The 16,094-nt window shown below is 45.9% G+C and overlaps 1 protein-coding gene across 6 annotated transcripts in view; it reads right to left on the bottom strand.

Moving 5' to 3' along the window:
* The window catches only part of LOC118360273 (dedicator of cytokinesis protein 3-like), a 126,386-nt gene that overhangs the window by 11,676 nt on the left and 98,616 nt on the right, over positions 1-16,094 (bottom strand). For all 6 annotated transcript variants that reach the window (XM_052481909.1, XM_052481905.1, XM_052481908.1 and 3 more), the window contains exons 20-29: positions 15,908-15,991; positions 15,579-15,679; positions 13,545-13,626; positions 12,213-12,383; positions 2,021-2,213; positions 1,640-1,767; positions 936-1,082; positions 744-842; positions 550-644; positions 303-378 (exon numbers count right to left, since the gene is read on the bottom strand). In XM_052481909.1, coding sequence (XP_052337869.1) covers positions 303-378; positions 550-644; positions 744-842; positions 936-1,082; positions 1,640-1,767; positions 2,021-2,213; positions 12,213-12,383; positions 13,545-13,626; positions 15,579-15,679; positions 15,908-15,991 — 1,176 coding nt within the window. The remainder of the gene's footprint in view (positions 1-302; positions 379-549; positions 645-743; positions 843-935; positions 1,083-1,639; positions 1,768-2,020; positions 2,214-12,212; positions 12,384-13,544; positions 13,627-15,578; positions 15,680-15,907; positions 15,992-16,094) is intronic.

Here is a 16,094-nt window from a genome sequence, read left to right on the forward strand (position 1 = left end):
GCAAAGATCTATCTATCTGTTTATCTATCTATCCATGTAGGCCTACGTCTTAGCAATGTTGTCAGTCATAAATCCAGGTTGAACCAACTCAGACACATAAGAGTGGAAACAGGTGCAACACAGAATGACAGCATAATGTTGTTAGGAAACCATGGAGAGAAAAACAGAGTCCTTTGTGAACAGAGAACGACAAGGAGAGAACATTAGGTTCTGGGTCGACTTCTCCGGGATATTTATAAGGCTCTATTGTTTACTGCTGTTGTTCAACATGACACGTCTCGTTCCTCTACAGAGGCACACACCTTGAAGTCAAAATCCGCCTCAGAGAAGTTCTTGTGTAACGCTGGGGACAGGTACTGTGTTGTCACCACAATGACACTGCAGAAGAAGTCACAGCAAAATGTTAGGATAGAAAAGACGATGCAACGTCTAACACAAATGTCACGTGCTATCAGCGTAAGGGCTTTCATCTCATAGCTGCATATTTCCCTTCTCTCCTATAGGAGGCCATATGAAGGCAGTGTTACAGCTAATGCGAGTCAGACTTACTGGCTGGTCAGAAGTCTCATGACACTCCAGTCTCGGGGGAAGATGGTGAGCTTCATCAGGTTCCGGAACACACAGAACATCTTCAACAGGAACTCCTGGAAGTCAATGGAGGTAGTGAGTATTGTGTACATTATCATCTACATATTATACCTCAGCCCCAGGTTCCTAAATCAGACTGAGACTGTAGCTCTCACCTTGAGTTCCTCTTTGCTGTGGAAGTTGTTGAGCAGGTGGTGGAAGTGGACCTCTGTCATCTGTCTAAGTAGAGACAGCAGAGTGGACACATACTCCCCCTGGACAGGCAGAAACACATCCATATCAGTGAGGTTCCATGCATTACAAAACATGATCTTTTTCATGTAGTGTAGAAGAGGAGAGTTTCTGACCGTGATCTCAGCCGTGCACTGGGGACAGCGCTGCCCCCTAGCTGTCTCCAGAGACTGAGACTTGGACATGATGGACAACAGAGTCTGGAGCAGAACATCCAATAGGCTCTCCACCATCATCTCTACCTCCTCCTGAACAGAAGACTCCTAGGAAGAGGGGGAGAGAGAAACGATGGGGATAGGTGAGGAAATAGGAAGGATAGAGTGGGAGGGGCAGAGAGAGAGATAGAGAGAAGTAGAGTAGAGGAGGAAAGAGAGAGGGAGATCGAGTGAGAAGGAATTTAATGAATAATTCATTAATTTGTATAAGCCGCTCGACAGACCAATTAAAATATTAATTCAGCACTCAACGTAAAGTGGCCTACAAAATATTGTCTTGACAATAATGTCTGAACAATGACATGGTATTATAATTGCCTTAACCAGCCTTGGCATTGTATAAAGTTCTACCAACTAGTCTGTCATCCCATCTTTAATTCCATTTGATACAAGAAATGTGAAAAGAATGTTTAGCTGGGATACTATAGATACACTACTGTAGGTGGTCTAGTAACCAGTTATGGTACCAGCTTTTGTTACAGAGAAGTAGCCCCTAACCACTGACACAGGGTCAGATATAATTTCATCCTCCTAATGATGATGATTAGGACAACTTCAACTCCAATCTCTTCTACTGCAGTAGATTCAGTGGTGATGTGATGTACCATAGCGCTGGTATTGATGATGGAGAAAATGCTAGTGAGGATTCCTGAGCAGATCAGCAGCTCCCTCTGCTGGCGCAGGTGCAGGTGGATGTGATGCAGGACCACCGGCAGCAAAATACTACGAGACTCTGAGAGGGGGAGAGAGAGGAAGAGGGGAAGAGAATGGGAGGGGTACAGAGAGAGAGGAAGAAGGGGAGAGAGTGAAGGATCAATTGTAGAAAGATTTTAACCAGCTTTAGCCTTTGCCTTTTAGATTATTTGTCCTGACAAAGAACCAGTTACAGGTAAAACAATCTATTACATTCCCACTTTAGGAGCATCTAACAGTGTTCACAGTTTCATTTGGTGGTAGTAAAGCTGTCCTGTAGTCTTCAGTCTTACCAGGGAAGAAGAAGAGCCTGCTCTCGACGGTGCGGGCGATAGACTGCAGTTTGACCACGTCCATAGACTGACCAATGTCCACCGTACTGGGCATGCTCCCCAGCGTGCCCCGGACATACTCAGCCACCTCCTGCACTGTGAACATCTGCAGCAGCTCGTCAAAGATGTCTGGGAAACTGTTCAATAATGCCGCCTGACAGGGTCAAGGAGAAGAGACAAGAAGGGCGGGAGAGAAAAGGAGAACAGACAGACAGACAGAGGGAGACAGAGAGGCAAAGAGAGAAGAGCAGAGAGACGGGGAGAAGCAGGTCTAGATCATTTGTAAATGACACTATGCCATAAGGGAGTTTTAGGACTGCAACATCCATACAGGGATACATACGTCTTAAAAGGACCATAAGAAGAACGTAAACCAAAACAGGGCAGGGTAACACATATCTTATCGAGGGAGGTTGATCACAACAGTAAAAAGAGGGATCAGAATAAAAATAAAATGTTTTTTTTTGTTTTTTTTTTGCATAGTTTTCACTCAGTCACACACACACACACACACACACACACACACACACACACACACACACACACACACACACACACACACACACACACACACACACACACACACACACACACACACACACACACACACACACACAGATTCACGCATCCATGACTTTACATACACCTTACATTATGATACTTCCACACCTCATTCCTTTTTCTTAGTTTAAAGTTAATGGTTTTGTTTACAATAAAGAACATTTTTTAATTGGCCTATACCTGTTGTTCGCGTCCCCTCATTTTTGCCACAGGCTATGAGCCGGCCTGTGACAAGTGGGGGTTCGTCCGTAAGTTAAAGTTCATTGTACTTTAGTCTTTAGTATTGTAGTTTACTTTAACATTTTGTTATAGTTGGTTAAGGTTTTGTCTAGATTGTCTTTGTCTTATTATTGATATGTTTGTTTATTTGTAATTTGGCTTATTTGATTATTGTTTTGTAGTTAACTTGGGTTAGTTTAGTTTGTAATTTTTTTTTGTTTGAGGGGATGTTTTGGTTGGGCCAATATTGGAGAGAGCATTGAGAGCCATGTGTTCTTTTGGTTCAGTTAGCTTGGTAGCTAAATTTGGTTAGCAATTCACTCTGGGTTTTTCTGGGTTTTGTTCAGGTGGGAGTCCTCTCCTGTTCAGGCTTATCAGCGAGTGTCAATAGGAGGCTCGTGGTGTTTTTGTTTTAGGTGGCAGTGAACGTGGGTAGAGCATCCCTTTCCATTTTCCCTTACATCGGCTCGGGTGCACCTCCGTGGTTATGGGGGGGGGGGGCAGTGAACGTGGGTAGAGCATCCCTTTCCCTTGTCCCTTACATCGGCTCGGTGCACCTCCGTGGTTATGGGGGAGGGGGGCAGTGAACGTGGGTAGAGCATCCCTTTCCCTTGTCCCTTACATCGGCTCGGGTGCACCTCCGTGGTTATGGGGGGCGGGGGCAGTGAACGTGGGTAGAGCATTCCTTTCCCTTTTCCCATACATCTGCACCTCAGTGAACGTGGTTAGAGCAGCACATCTCTCGGGAGCACCTCCGTGGTTATGGGGGGGCGGGGGGCAGTGAACGTGGGTAGAGCATCCCTTTCCCTTGTCCCTTAGCACCTCGTGGTTATGGGGGGGCAGTGAACGTGGGAGCACCTCCGTGGTTATGGGGGGGCGGGGGGGCAGTGAACGTGGGTAGAGCATCCCTTTCCCTTGTCCCTTACATCTGCTCAGGAGCACCTCCGTGGTTATGGGGGGCGGGGGGCAGTGAACGTGGGTAGAGCATCCCTTTCCCTTGCCCCTTACATCGGCTCGGGAGCACCTCCGTGGTTATGGGGGGGGTGGGCAGTGAACGTGGGTAGAGCATCCCTTTCCCTTGTCCCTTACATCGGCTCGGGAGCACCTCCGTGGTTATGGGGGGGCCTGTCCGTTTCTGGTTGTCTTTTCCACTCCACTGGTTTTGTGTGCATAAAACCCCACCGCATGTGACTGCACGAGGGTGTGGCCCCTGTCCTTGAACCCAGACTGACAATAGGTGAGTTGTGTTTATTTTTTGGCATTTGTAATAGTTGTATTGGTTGAGGAAAATGTCTTCCATTTTGAGTAGTTTTGTTCAAGCTCCTTCAGAGGTAGCCTTAGAGTTGTGTACCAAGGAGCAGTTAATTGAAATTGCTGAACATTATCAGATTGAGATTGTTGATTAAAAAAAATTAAAGAGACTGTTAAAACTAGATTAGAGCAGGGTCTTAGATAAATGGGTGTTTTTTGGGGTCAGTCTGCTAGTAGTGAGGGTGCAGGTTTTCAGTCTAGCCCTTCATTAACTTTTGAGCAGCAAAGGGAGCTGTTGCAAATGCAGTTAGAGATAGAGCGATTGAGAAATGCTAATAGACCTGAAGGACTTCCACATTTTGTTGTTTCACAGAATCTTTGTTTGTTGCCTAAATTTGAGTCAGATCCAGACACATACTTTGCTTTATTTGAGCGTATTGCGGAAGCTAGAGCTTGGTCAGATTTGGACATGACTATGTTGTTGCAATGTGTACTTACAGGTAAAGCACATGAGGCTTTTACAGCACTGAGTGTAGCTGACAGTAAAGTTTTTGCTAAAGTTAAATCAGCAGTTCTGAAGGTCTACGAGCTTGTGCCAGAGGCATATCGTCAACGTTTTTGTTACAGGAAAAAGTTAGATTCACATACCTATTCTGAGTTTGTTCGTGATTTGACTTCTGCATTTAATCGTTGGTGTACAGTTTCTGAAATTAGTACTTTTGAGGGTCTGTCTAATTTGATTGTGTTAGAACAGTTCAAAACTTCTCTGTCTGACCAGGTTGCTACATACATGAATGAATGTAAAGTTACGTCTCCAAGTGATGCAGCAATCCTTGCAGATGAGTACAGGCTAACACATAAAGGCCATTTTGAGTCAAACAGTGACATGTACCATAAAAATAACTTTACTCCTAGGAATAGTAGGTCACCTTTTTCTGGGGCTTCTTTCCAAAGACCTCAGCAGTAGTTTGGGTCTGGAGGACTTAAAGCACTGGTTAATGCTAATACCTGTCACTACTGTTTAGTTGAAGGACATTGGAAGAAAGATTGTCCTCTGCTTAAATCAAAAAAGTCAGGTCAAGTTAAACCTGCTGTGATGGCAAGTCCTGTTACAGCCTCTGACCACTCGGGTGAGCTTTTTCAGCCACTCGTTGAGTTTGATTCTCAGTCTTCCCACTGTGATTTTTCAGCCTTTATTTCAGATGGTGTCATGTCCCTGATAGATGGCAACTAAAATGTTTCAATCAAGATTTTAAGAGGCACTGGAGCTTTAGATTATTTTATTCTGGAATCTGTTTTGCCGTTCTCTAAAGAGTCTGATACTGGCAGTTGTGTAATGGTATGTGGTATGGGTTTAGTTCCATTCTCTTGTCCTTTACATGAAGTTACCCTAAAATGTGGTCTGGTAGAGGGTGATGTAGATGTTGGGGTTAGACCCCAGTTGCCAGTAGAGGGAGTCCATATGATTTGGGGGAATGACTTGGCAGGTAGTAAGGTGTGGGCAGATGGTAAACTAAACATCTGTAAGAAGCAACCTTCAGTGTCACCTGCAAAGGAATCGGCGGATCAAAACGGTGTCTCCTGAGGTATTTCCAGTTTGTGCGGTTACCCGCGCAGAATCTCGTAAGGAGATTGAGAGTAAGCCAGAAAGTCTTGAGTTGCCAGTCAAACTCCAGACAGAACAGTTGACTAGTTCTAGAGATTTATTGATGGCTGAGCAAAAGGCTGATACTAACTTGGCTGATCTGTTTGATAAAGTTGTTCCTGATTCAGTGGTGAGGAATAGTGCTCAGTGTTATTTTCTTCTTGATGGGCTGTTGGTCAGGAAATGGGTTCCACACTATGATCAGGGTCTAGGAGAACGAGTCTTTCAAATAGTTGTACCTACTACTTTGCGAAATAAAGTGTTGCAAACTTCACATGGTGATGTGGCATATGGGTGTTCGTAAAACGTATGATCGCGTACTTCGTTATTTTTTTCTGGCCACGTTTTAAAGCGGGATGTATCTCAGTTTATTAAAACTTGTGATACGTGTCAGCGCACAAGCAAGCCAAACCAGGTTGTACTGCCAGCACCTTGGTATCCAATACCAGCCATAGGCCAAACCAGGTTGTACAGCCAGCACCTTGGTATCCAATACCAGCCATAGGCCAAACCAGGTTGTACAGCCAGCACCTTGGTATCCAATACCAGCCATAGGCCAAACCAGGTTGTACTGCCAGCACCTTGGTATCCAATACCAGCCATAGGCCAAACCAGGTTGTACAGCCAGCACCTTGGTAGGTTGTACAGCCAGCACCTTGGTCCAATACCAGCCATAGGCCAAACCAGGTTGTACAGCCAGCACCTTGGTATACCAATACCAGCCATAGGCCAAACCAGGTTGTACTTGCCAGCACCTTGGTATCCAATACCAGCCATAGGCCAAACCAGGTTGTACAGCCAGCACCTTGGTATCCAATACCAGTCATAGGCCAAAGCCAAACCAGGTTGTACAGCCAGCACCTTGGTATCCAATACCAGCCATAGGCCAAACCAGGTTGTACAGCCAGCACCTTGGTACAGCCCAATACCAGCCATAGGCCAAACCAGGTTGTACAGCCAGCACCTTGGTATCCAATACCAGCCATAGGCCAAACCAGGTTGTACAGCCAGCACCTTGGTATCCAATACCAGCCATAGGCCAAACCAGGTTGTACAGCCAGCACCTTGGTATCCAATACCAGCCATAGGCCAAACCAGGTTGTACAGCCAGCACCTTGTATCCAATACCAGCCATAAGCCAAACCAGGTTGTACAGCCAGCACCTTGGTATCCAATACCAGCCATAGGCCAAACCAGGTTGTACAGCCAGCACCTTGGTATCCAATACCAGCCATAGGCCAAACCAGGTTGTACAGCCAGCACCTTTGTATCCAATACCAGCCATAAGCCAAACCAGGTTGTAAAGCCAGCACCTTGGTATACCAATACCAGCCATAGGCCAAACCAGGTTGTACAGCCAGCACCAGGTTGTAAAGCCAGCACCTTGTATAGGCCACCATACAGCCAGCACCTTTGGCCATAGGCCAAACCAGGTTGTACAGCCAGCACCTTGGTATCCAATACCAGCCATAGGCCAAACCAGGTTGTACAGCCAGCACCTTGGTATCCAATACCAGCCATAGGCCAAACCAGGTTGTACAGCCAGCACCTTGGTATCCAATACCAGCCATAGGCCAAACCAGGTTGTACAGCCAGCACCTTGGTATCCAATACCAGCCATAGGCCAAACCAGGTTGTACAGCCAGCACCTTGGTATCCAATACCAGTCATAGGCCAAAGCAGGTTGTACAGCCAGCACCTTGGTATCCAATACCAGCCATAGGCCAAACCAGGTTGTACAGCCAGCACCTTGGTATCCAATACCAGCCATAGGCCAAACCAGGTTGTACAGCCAGCACCTTGGTATACAGCCAGCACCCAATACCAGCCATAGGCCAAACCAGGTTGTACAGCCAGCACCTTGGTATACAGCCAGCACCCAATACCAGCCATAGGCCAAACCAGGTTGTACAGCCAGCACCTTGGTATCCAATACCAGCCATAGGCCAAACCAGGTTGTACAGCCAGCACCTTTGTATCCAATACCAGCCATAAGCCAAACCAGGTTGTAAAGCCAGCACCTTGGTATCCAATACCAGCCATAGGCCAAACCAGGTTGTACAGCCAGCACCTTGGTATCCAATACCAGCCATAGGCCAAACCAGGTTGTACAGCCAGCACCTTTGTATCCAATACCAGCCATAAGCCAAACCAGGTTGTACAGCCAGCACCTTGGTATCCAATACCAGCCATAGGCCAAACCAGGTTGTACAGCCAGCACCTTTGTATCCAATACCAGCCATAAGCCAAACCAGGTTGTACAGCCAGCACCTTGGTATCCAATACCAGCCATAGGCCAAACCAGGTTGTACAGCCAGCACCTTGGTATACAGCCAGCACCAATACCAGCCATAGGCCAAACCAGGTTGTACAGCCAGCACCTTTGTATCCACCATACAGCCAGCTTGGTATCCAATACCAGCCATAGGCCAAACCAGGTTGTACAGCCAGCACCTTGGTATCCAATACCAGCCATAGGCCAAACCAGGTTGTACAGCCAGCACCTTGGTATCCAATACCAGCCATAGGCCAAACCAGGTTGTACAGCCAGCACCTTGGTATCCAATACCAGCCATAGGCCAAACCAGGTTGTACAGCCAGCACCTTTGTATCCAATACCAGCCATAAGCCAAACCAGGTTGTAAAGCCAGCACCTTGGTATCCAATACCAGCCATAGGCCAAACCAGGTTGTAAAGCCAGCACCTTGGTATCCAATACCAGCCATAGGCCAAACCAGGTTGTACAGCCAGCACCTTTGTATCCAATACCAGCCATAAGCCAAACCAGGTTGTACAGCCAGCACCTTGGTATCCAATACCGGCCATAGGCCAAACCAGGTTGTACAGCCAGCACCTTGGTATCCAATACCAGCCATAGGCCAAACCAGGTTGTACAGCCAGCACCTTGGTATCCAATACCAGCCATAGGCCAAACCAGGTTGTACAGCCAGCACCTTGGTATCCAATACCAGCCATAGGCCAAACCAGGTTGTACAGCCAGCAACTTGGTATCCAATACTAGCCATAGGCCAAACCAGGTTGTACAGCCAGCACCTTGGTATCCAATACCAGCCATAGGCCAAACCAGGTTGTACAGCCAGCACCTTGGTATCCAATACCAGCCATAGGCCAAACCAAGTTGTACAGCCAGCACCTTGGTATCCAATACCAGCCATAGGCCAAACCAGGTTGTACAGCCAGCACCTTGGTATCCAATACCAGCCATAGGCCAAACCAGGTTGTACAGCCAGCACCTTGGTATCCAATACCAGCCATAGGCCAAACCATGTTGTAAAGCCAGCACCTTGGTATCCAATACCAGCCATAGGCCAAACCAGGTTGTACAGCCAGCACCTTGGTATCCAATACCAGCCATAGGCCAAACCAGGTTGTACAGCCAGCACCTTGGTATCCAATACCAGCCATAGGCCAAACCAGGTTGTAAAGCCAGCACCTTGGTATCCAATACCAGCCATAGGCCAAACCAGGTTGTACAGCCAGCACCTTTGTATCCAATACCAGCCATAAGCCAAACCAGGTTGTACAGCCAGCACCTTGGTATCCAATACCAGCCATAGGGCAACCTTTTGAGCATCTTATTATCGATTGTGTTGGGCCTTTACCAAGGTCCAAGTCAGGTCATAGCTACTTATTAACTGTTATGTGTCAAGCAACCAGATATCAGGCAGCTTTTTCCTTGCGTACCATAACTTCAAAATCAGTAGTTAAAGCATTAACTCAATTTATTTCAACATTTGGGATTCCAAAAATCATCCAGTCAGATCTGGGGTCTAACTTTACCTCTCATTTATTTGCTCAGGTTCTCAAACAGCTTAAAGTTAAACACAACAAGTCAACTGCGTTCCATGCCCAGAGCCAGGGAGCTTTGGAACGTTTTCATCAAACTTTAAAATTCTTGCTTCGTGCATACTGTACAGAACTGTCTGCAGATTGGGAGGAGGGGTTACTTTGGCTGCTACAACCTACTTGTGAAGTAGTGCAGGAAAGCACAGGGTTTAGCCCAAATGACTGGTCATAAGGTGCGTGGGCCTTGAGCAGTGTTGCAGGATGGTTGTTTGCCTGAGGAACCACCACAGAACCTTATTGACTATGTAAATGGTTTTAGGTTGAAGGGCTGGTGAACTGGCGAAAGAAACTAAAATCTTCTCAACGGAAAATGAAACTGAAATATGACGGACAGGCTGAGCTGCATGAGTTTAGTCCCGGTGATCGTGTACTTGCTCTTCTGCCTCTTGTAAGTTCACCATTTCAGGCAAAATATTGTGGTCCTTTCATTGTGTTGCGTAAAGTGTCAGTTCAAATCTATCTTATTGAAACCCCTGGTCATAGGAAGTCCTCTAAATTATGCCATGTGAACCTGTTAAAATGTTATCACTCCCGTGATCTAAGCAAAGTAGAAGGCACTCCAGCAGTGAGGTCAGCGTTGACTGCTGCTCCAGTCACTGTATCTTGTGGCTTTAATTTGGTGGAGGGGGGAGAAGAGGACGTTAGGGTTTCAGATGAGGTCTTACAAGGTCGGTTGAAAAACTCCCAGACTTTGCAAAACCTTGGTTTTGGTAGATCATTTAGACTGAGAAACGTGATGAATTGGTCGCTCTTATTAGAAACTACCCTGTTTTGTATTCTGACACTCCATCGCAAACCCACTTATTTGTCTGAGGTCCCTGCAAAATCCCAACCAGCGCCTGATGCGTTGGGCTTTGTTCTTGCAACCATTCAACCTTGATATTAGACACATTAGTGGTAAGGATAATATCATTGCTGATGCTCTGTCTCGTGCTCCTTTAACCTAGTTTGTATCTTCTCTCTACTGACCCCTACAGGCAGTCTGCTCCTCTTTCCTCTTAAATTGCTCCCCAAGTACCAGGGCTGCCGAGTTTGAGGGGCGGACAGTCAGATGGGGGACACGGGGCTACTACTAGGAGCTGGGACCTTTTTGGGGGGGATTTGAATTGTTTTGAATATGTTGGAGGAATGTGGGTTGAGGGTGGGACCCTCATTTTAAGGAGGGGGGTGTCACGGCTCCTCCTCTGCATTGCAGGGGTGGTTCCTCCTGCAGGCAGAGGAGGGTCGTTAGTGATTGGAGTCACCTGGGATCAGAGTATTTAAACTGTCACTAATCACCTCTCTCTCTCTGCTCCTCCAGGTATGAACCTGTTTTTTTTGTGTAGTTTTGCATAGTTTTCACTCAGTCATTCACACACACACAGATTCACGCATCCATGACTTTACATACACCTTACATTATGATACTTCCACACCTCATTCCTTTTTCTTAGTTTAAAGTTAATAGTTTTGTTTACAATAAAGAAAACATTTTAATTGGCCTGTTGTTTGCCCCTCATTTTTGCCACAGGCTATGAGCAGGCCTGTGACAATTGTGTGATACCGTTCCATTTATTCCATTTCAGCAATTACAATGAGCCAGTCCTATCTCTCCTCCCACCAGCCTCCACTGAATTATATATGCATTAAAGGTCGACTTTGGGCAAAAATTAAAAAATAATAGCTTTAAACTGTAACTGATCAGTGCACCATTATACCAGGTAATTTAATGCTTTAAAAAAATAGGAATAAGATATATGGCTACAGAGGTGCCATGTATTACCGATCTCTACAGCTTTTGTTCAAAAACAAATCCTGTGAAATGACAGCACATACTGGAGGAGTTACTGGCTAGCTACAGTGGCTCGGGTAGATAACAAACAAGCTATGTTGATCATAGCATAGGCAAAGGCACACCCCATTTCTGTTTGAAAATTGAGAAAAAGGGGCCTCCCGAGTGGCTCAAGGCACTGCATCGAGGTGCTTGACCTGGGTTTGATCCCAGGCTGTGTCACAATCGGCCGTGTCCAAGATCCCCATAGGGCGGAGCACAATTGGCCCAGCGTCGTCCTTGTTAGGGGAGGGTTTGGCCGGGGGGGGTTTTACTTGGCTCTTCGCGCTCTAGCGACTCGATTTGGCGGGCCGGGCGCCTGCAGGCTGATTTCGGTTGTCAGTTGAACGGTGTTTCCTCCATTGGTGCGGGTGGGTGTTAAGAAACGCTGTTAGGCGGGTCATGTTTGGGATGACTGATGACTTGACCTTTGCTTCTCCCGAGCCCGTTGGGGAGTTGCAGTGATGAGACAAGATTTAATTGGCTATCATGAGAAGCGTTTTTTTTTTTTCTCTTACAAAATACATAAAAATACAATTGGAGAAAAGAGGCGGACCGTTTTTCATTCACAGATTTAAAGTGCTTTACAGGAAAGCAACAAAGAAATTAAATAATACATGAAATCAATGACAAATGATTGATAAATGAATGTCAGTTGAATCAAAGCTAAATGAACACAAAGAACAAAGGAGCCGATAAGCTCATAATAGTCCAGTCAAAATGTACTGATCTGTCTAAGTAGTTATCCCTTCTGGGATAAAGACAAGCTAGAGACAGACCGGAAGTGCTGATGTTCTGACCTGTGTGAAGACGAGGGTCTCTGAGCTGCGGCTGTCCAGACTCAACACAAAGCGGATGGACTGGAAGAGCTCCTGGATGCTGGCCCTGAACAGCTCCTCCTCCATACCACAGGTCGCTCGCGAGTACAGGATCCGAGACTGGACGATAAACTTCAACAGGTACTCCAGAGCCTGCAGGGTGGACAGAGGACGAAATAGGATACAATTACCTGTAAAACACAATTATCTTTATATTATGTGTAGTGTGGTGGTTTGAGTTGGGTTGTGTTCCTTTCTTTAGGCCTTGTAATACAATATACCTTTACATGACCATTACAGCATCAAAGAGCAAACCTTGGTATCATAATTCATGTCAGTATTCTGCAATGCAAACATATCAATACATATTGATGATTCCCTGTCATAAGATATCTCTAGTCTTCATCCATCTGGAAACCTCCCCTGATCTACCATGGCTTTAGATTATACTATTTGACATTCATGTCATATTTCCTTTCATCTATAGGCGTGAGGTCTAAACGTTCCATGTTTGGTAGAGAAATGCATGTTGGGAGTGTCTAACAGTGTGTAGGTTCACTCTGTTTGTCCAAACCTCCTCTCATGTCCTGATGTGACGTGAGCTTTACCCTCATGACCTCCTGGATGTGGTCCTGTCCGACCACCTTCGATGTGATGCGAGCCTTATCTTCAAGGCCTCCTGGATGTGGTCCTGTCTGACAACCTCAGATGAGATGTAATGTGAGCCTTATCTTCAAGGCCTCCTGGATGTGGTCCTGTCTGACAACCTCAGATGAGATGTGATGTGAGCCTTATCTTCAAGGCCTCCTGGATGTGGTCCTGTCTGACAACCTCAGATGAGATGAGATGAGATGTGATGCGAGCCTTATCTTCAAGGCCTCCTGGATGTGGTCCTGTCTGACAACCTCAGATGAGATGAGATGTGATGTGAGCCTTATCTTCAAGGCCTCCTGGATGTGGTCCTGTCTGACAACCTCAGATGAGATGAGATGTGATGCGAGCCTTATCTTCAAGGCCTCCTGGATGTGGTCCTGTCTGACAACCTGAGATGAGATGTGATGTGAGCCTTACCATCATGGCCTCCTGGATGTGGTCCTGTCTGACAACCTCAGGTGAGATGTGATGTGAGCCTTACCAGCATGGCCTCCTGGATGTGGTCCTGTCTGACAACCTGAGATGAGATGTGATGTGAGCCTTACCAGCATGGCCTCCTGGATGTGATCCTGTCTGGCAACCTCAGATGTAATGTGAGCCTTACCATCATGGCCTCCTGGATGTGATCCTGTCTGACAACAGATGTGATGTGAGCCTTACCCTCATGGCCTCCTGGATGTGATCCTGTCTGACAACCTCAGCAGAGCGGTCCATGTACCACTTCAGACAGCGAATCAGCTCTCTACAAGAACACAGAGTAAAGAGTGTTAACCATGAGGGTATTCCATGGCCATATAAGACAAAGAAAATGTACACTGGTGTCATAGTCAGGTCCAAGATTATTGGCACCCTTGATAAAGATATTATTATATATTATGTGTAGTGTGGTTTGAGTTTGGTTGTGTCCTTTCTTTAGGCCTTGTAATACAGTATACCTTTACATGACCACTACAGCATCAAAGATCAAACCTCTGTGTCATAATTAATGTCAGTATTCTGCAATGCAAACATATCAACACATATTGATTATTCCCTGTCATAAGATATCTCTAGTCTTCATCCATCTGGAAACCTTCCCTGATCCACTGTGGCTTTAGATTATATTGTGTAAAGTTTTATGAGTTGGAGAACACGTTGGGAGGGATCTTAGACCCTCCCTCCATACAGAATCCTTCCAGATCCTTAATTTCCTCCGGCTGCCTTCTTCAATTTAAACCGCAGGTTTTCAAGTCCGGAGACTGAAATGGCCATTGTAAATGTTATTTTCCCGGCCAATGAACCATTCCTTTGTGGATTTTGATGTGTGCTTGGGGTTATTGTCTTGCTGGAAGATCCAATTGCGGCCAGGTTTTAGCCTCCTGGCCGAGGTAACCAGGTTTTTCTCCTGGTACAGAGTAAAGTTCATGACCTTAAAAAGCAAAATAGCCCCATAACATCAAAGATCCAACACCATATTTTAAAGTAGGTATGGGGTTATTTTCTGCTCATGCATTCTCATGTTGACGCCAAACCCACCACTTGTGTGCACAGGCAAGAGCTCTATTTTCATATCATCTGACTATAGCACACACCGCTTCCAATCCAAGTGCCAATACCTTTTAGCAAACTCCAGGCATTTATAGTTGTTGGATGACACTGGGAACACACTGGTTGAATCAATGTTGTTTCAACGTAATTTTTATGAAATTGCGTTGAACCAATGTGGAATAGACATTGAATGGACGTCTGTGCCCTGTGTGTGTGTGTGTGGGGGGGTGGAGAACACAGTGTCCTCCATCATTTTTAAGTGGAAGAAGTTTGGAACCACCAAGACTCTTCCTAGAGCTGGCTGCCCGGCCAAACTGAGCAATCGGGGGAGAAGGGCCTTGGTCAGTGATGTGACCAAGCACCCGATGGTCACTCTGACATGGCTCCAGAGTTCCTCTGCGCAGATGGGAGAAGCTTCCAGAAGCACCACCAATTAGGCCTTTATGGTAGAATGGCCAGATGGAAGCCACTCCTTAGTAAAAGGCACATGACAGCCCGCTTGGTGTTTGCCAAAAGGGACCTAAAGACTCTAAGACCATGAGAGTCTCTGGTCTGACAATGACATTCAGCACACAGCCAAGACAATGCAGGAGTGGCTTCGGGACAAGTCTCTGAATGTCCTTGAGTGGCCCAGCCAGAGCCCGGACTTGAACCCGATAGAACAACTCTGGAGAGACCTGAAAATAGCTGTGCAGTGAAGCTCCCCATCCAACCTGACAGAGCTTGATAAGATCTGCAGAGAAGAATGGGAGAAACTCCCCAAATACAGATGTGCCAAGCTTGTAGCGTCATACCCAAGACAACTCGAAGCTGTAATCACTGCGAAAGGTGCTTCACAAAGTCCTGAGTAAAGGGTCTGTCAACAGACCGAATACTTAAGTAAATGTGATATTATCAAAAAAAATGTTTTGTCAATTTTCAAAAATATCTAAAAACCTGTTTTTGCTTTGTCATTGGGTATTGTGTGAAGACTGATGAGAAAAAAAAACAATTTACTCCATTTTAGAATAAGGCTGTAATGTAACTGTGGAAAAAGTCAAGGGGGTCTGAATACTTTCCGAATGCACTATAGCTCAGTATATTATTTATTTATTTTATACAGTCTTATTTGTTTGTCTTTATCAAGGGTGCCAATAATTTTGGACCTGGCCGTAAGTGGTTCATTACTTGTAGGCCAGAGCTCCTGCAAAGTGGTTCTGTATGTATGCCTCCATAACAGGCCGGAAGTGGTAGAAACGACTGTCCCTGAGCAGGTTGATGATAAACACCTGAGTGCACAAAGACAGACAGACAGACAGACAGACAGACAGGGGGAAAACATAAGATAGGGTTTAGCCATACTGGAGAAAAGTATGCTGCAGCCACACCACATGCAGTCATGCATGCATTCGCGCATGTGTGCACACTCTCACACATGTGAGTCACACACATACATAAACACACACACACTACATTCCATTACATTAAATGAGGTTGGTCTCTCCACCTTGACATACCAATGACTGGAAAACCAGTGGTCCGTATTTATCTGTATTGTCATCCAGGAGACAAAATAGTGTATCCAGGACATCTCGTAGGAACTGCAGGGGAGAAGAGCCAGCTCAATCATTAAAGCAGGGGTGTCAGACTCATTCCATGGAGGCCCTAGCGTCCACAAGTTTGTTTTTTTTCCTCTCAATTAAA

Source organism: Oncorhynchus keta, chromosome 27 (assembly GCF_023373465.1).
Source record: "Oncorhynchus keta strain PuntledgeMale-10-30-2019 chromosome 27, Oket_V2, whole genome shotgun sequence".
NCBI lineage: Eukaryota > Metazoa > Chordata > Actinopteri > Salmoniformes > Salmonidae > Oncorhynchus > Oncorhynchus keta.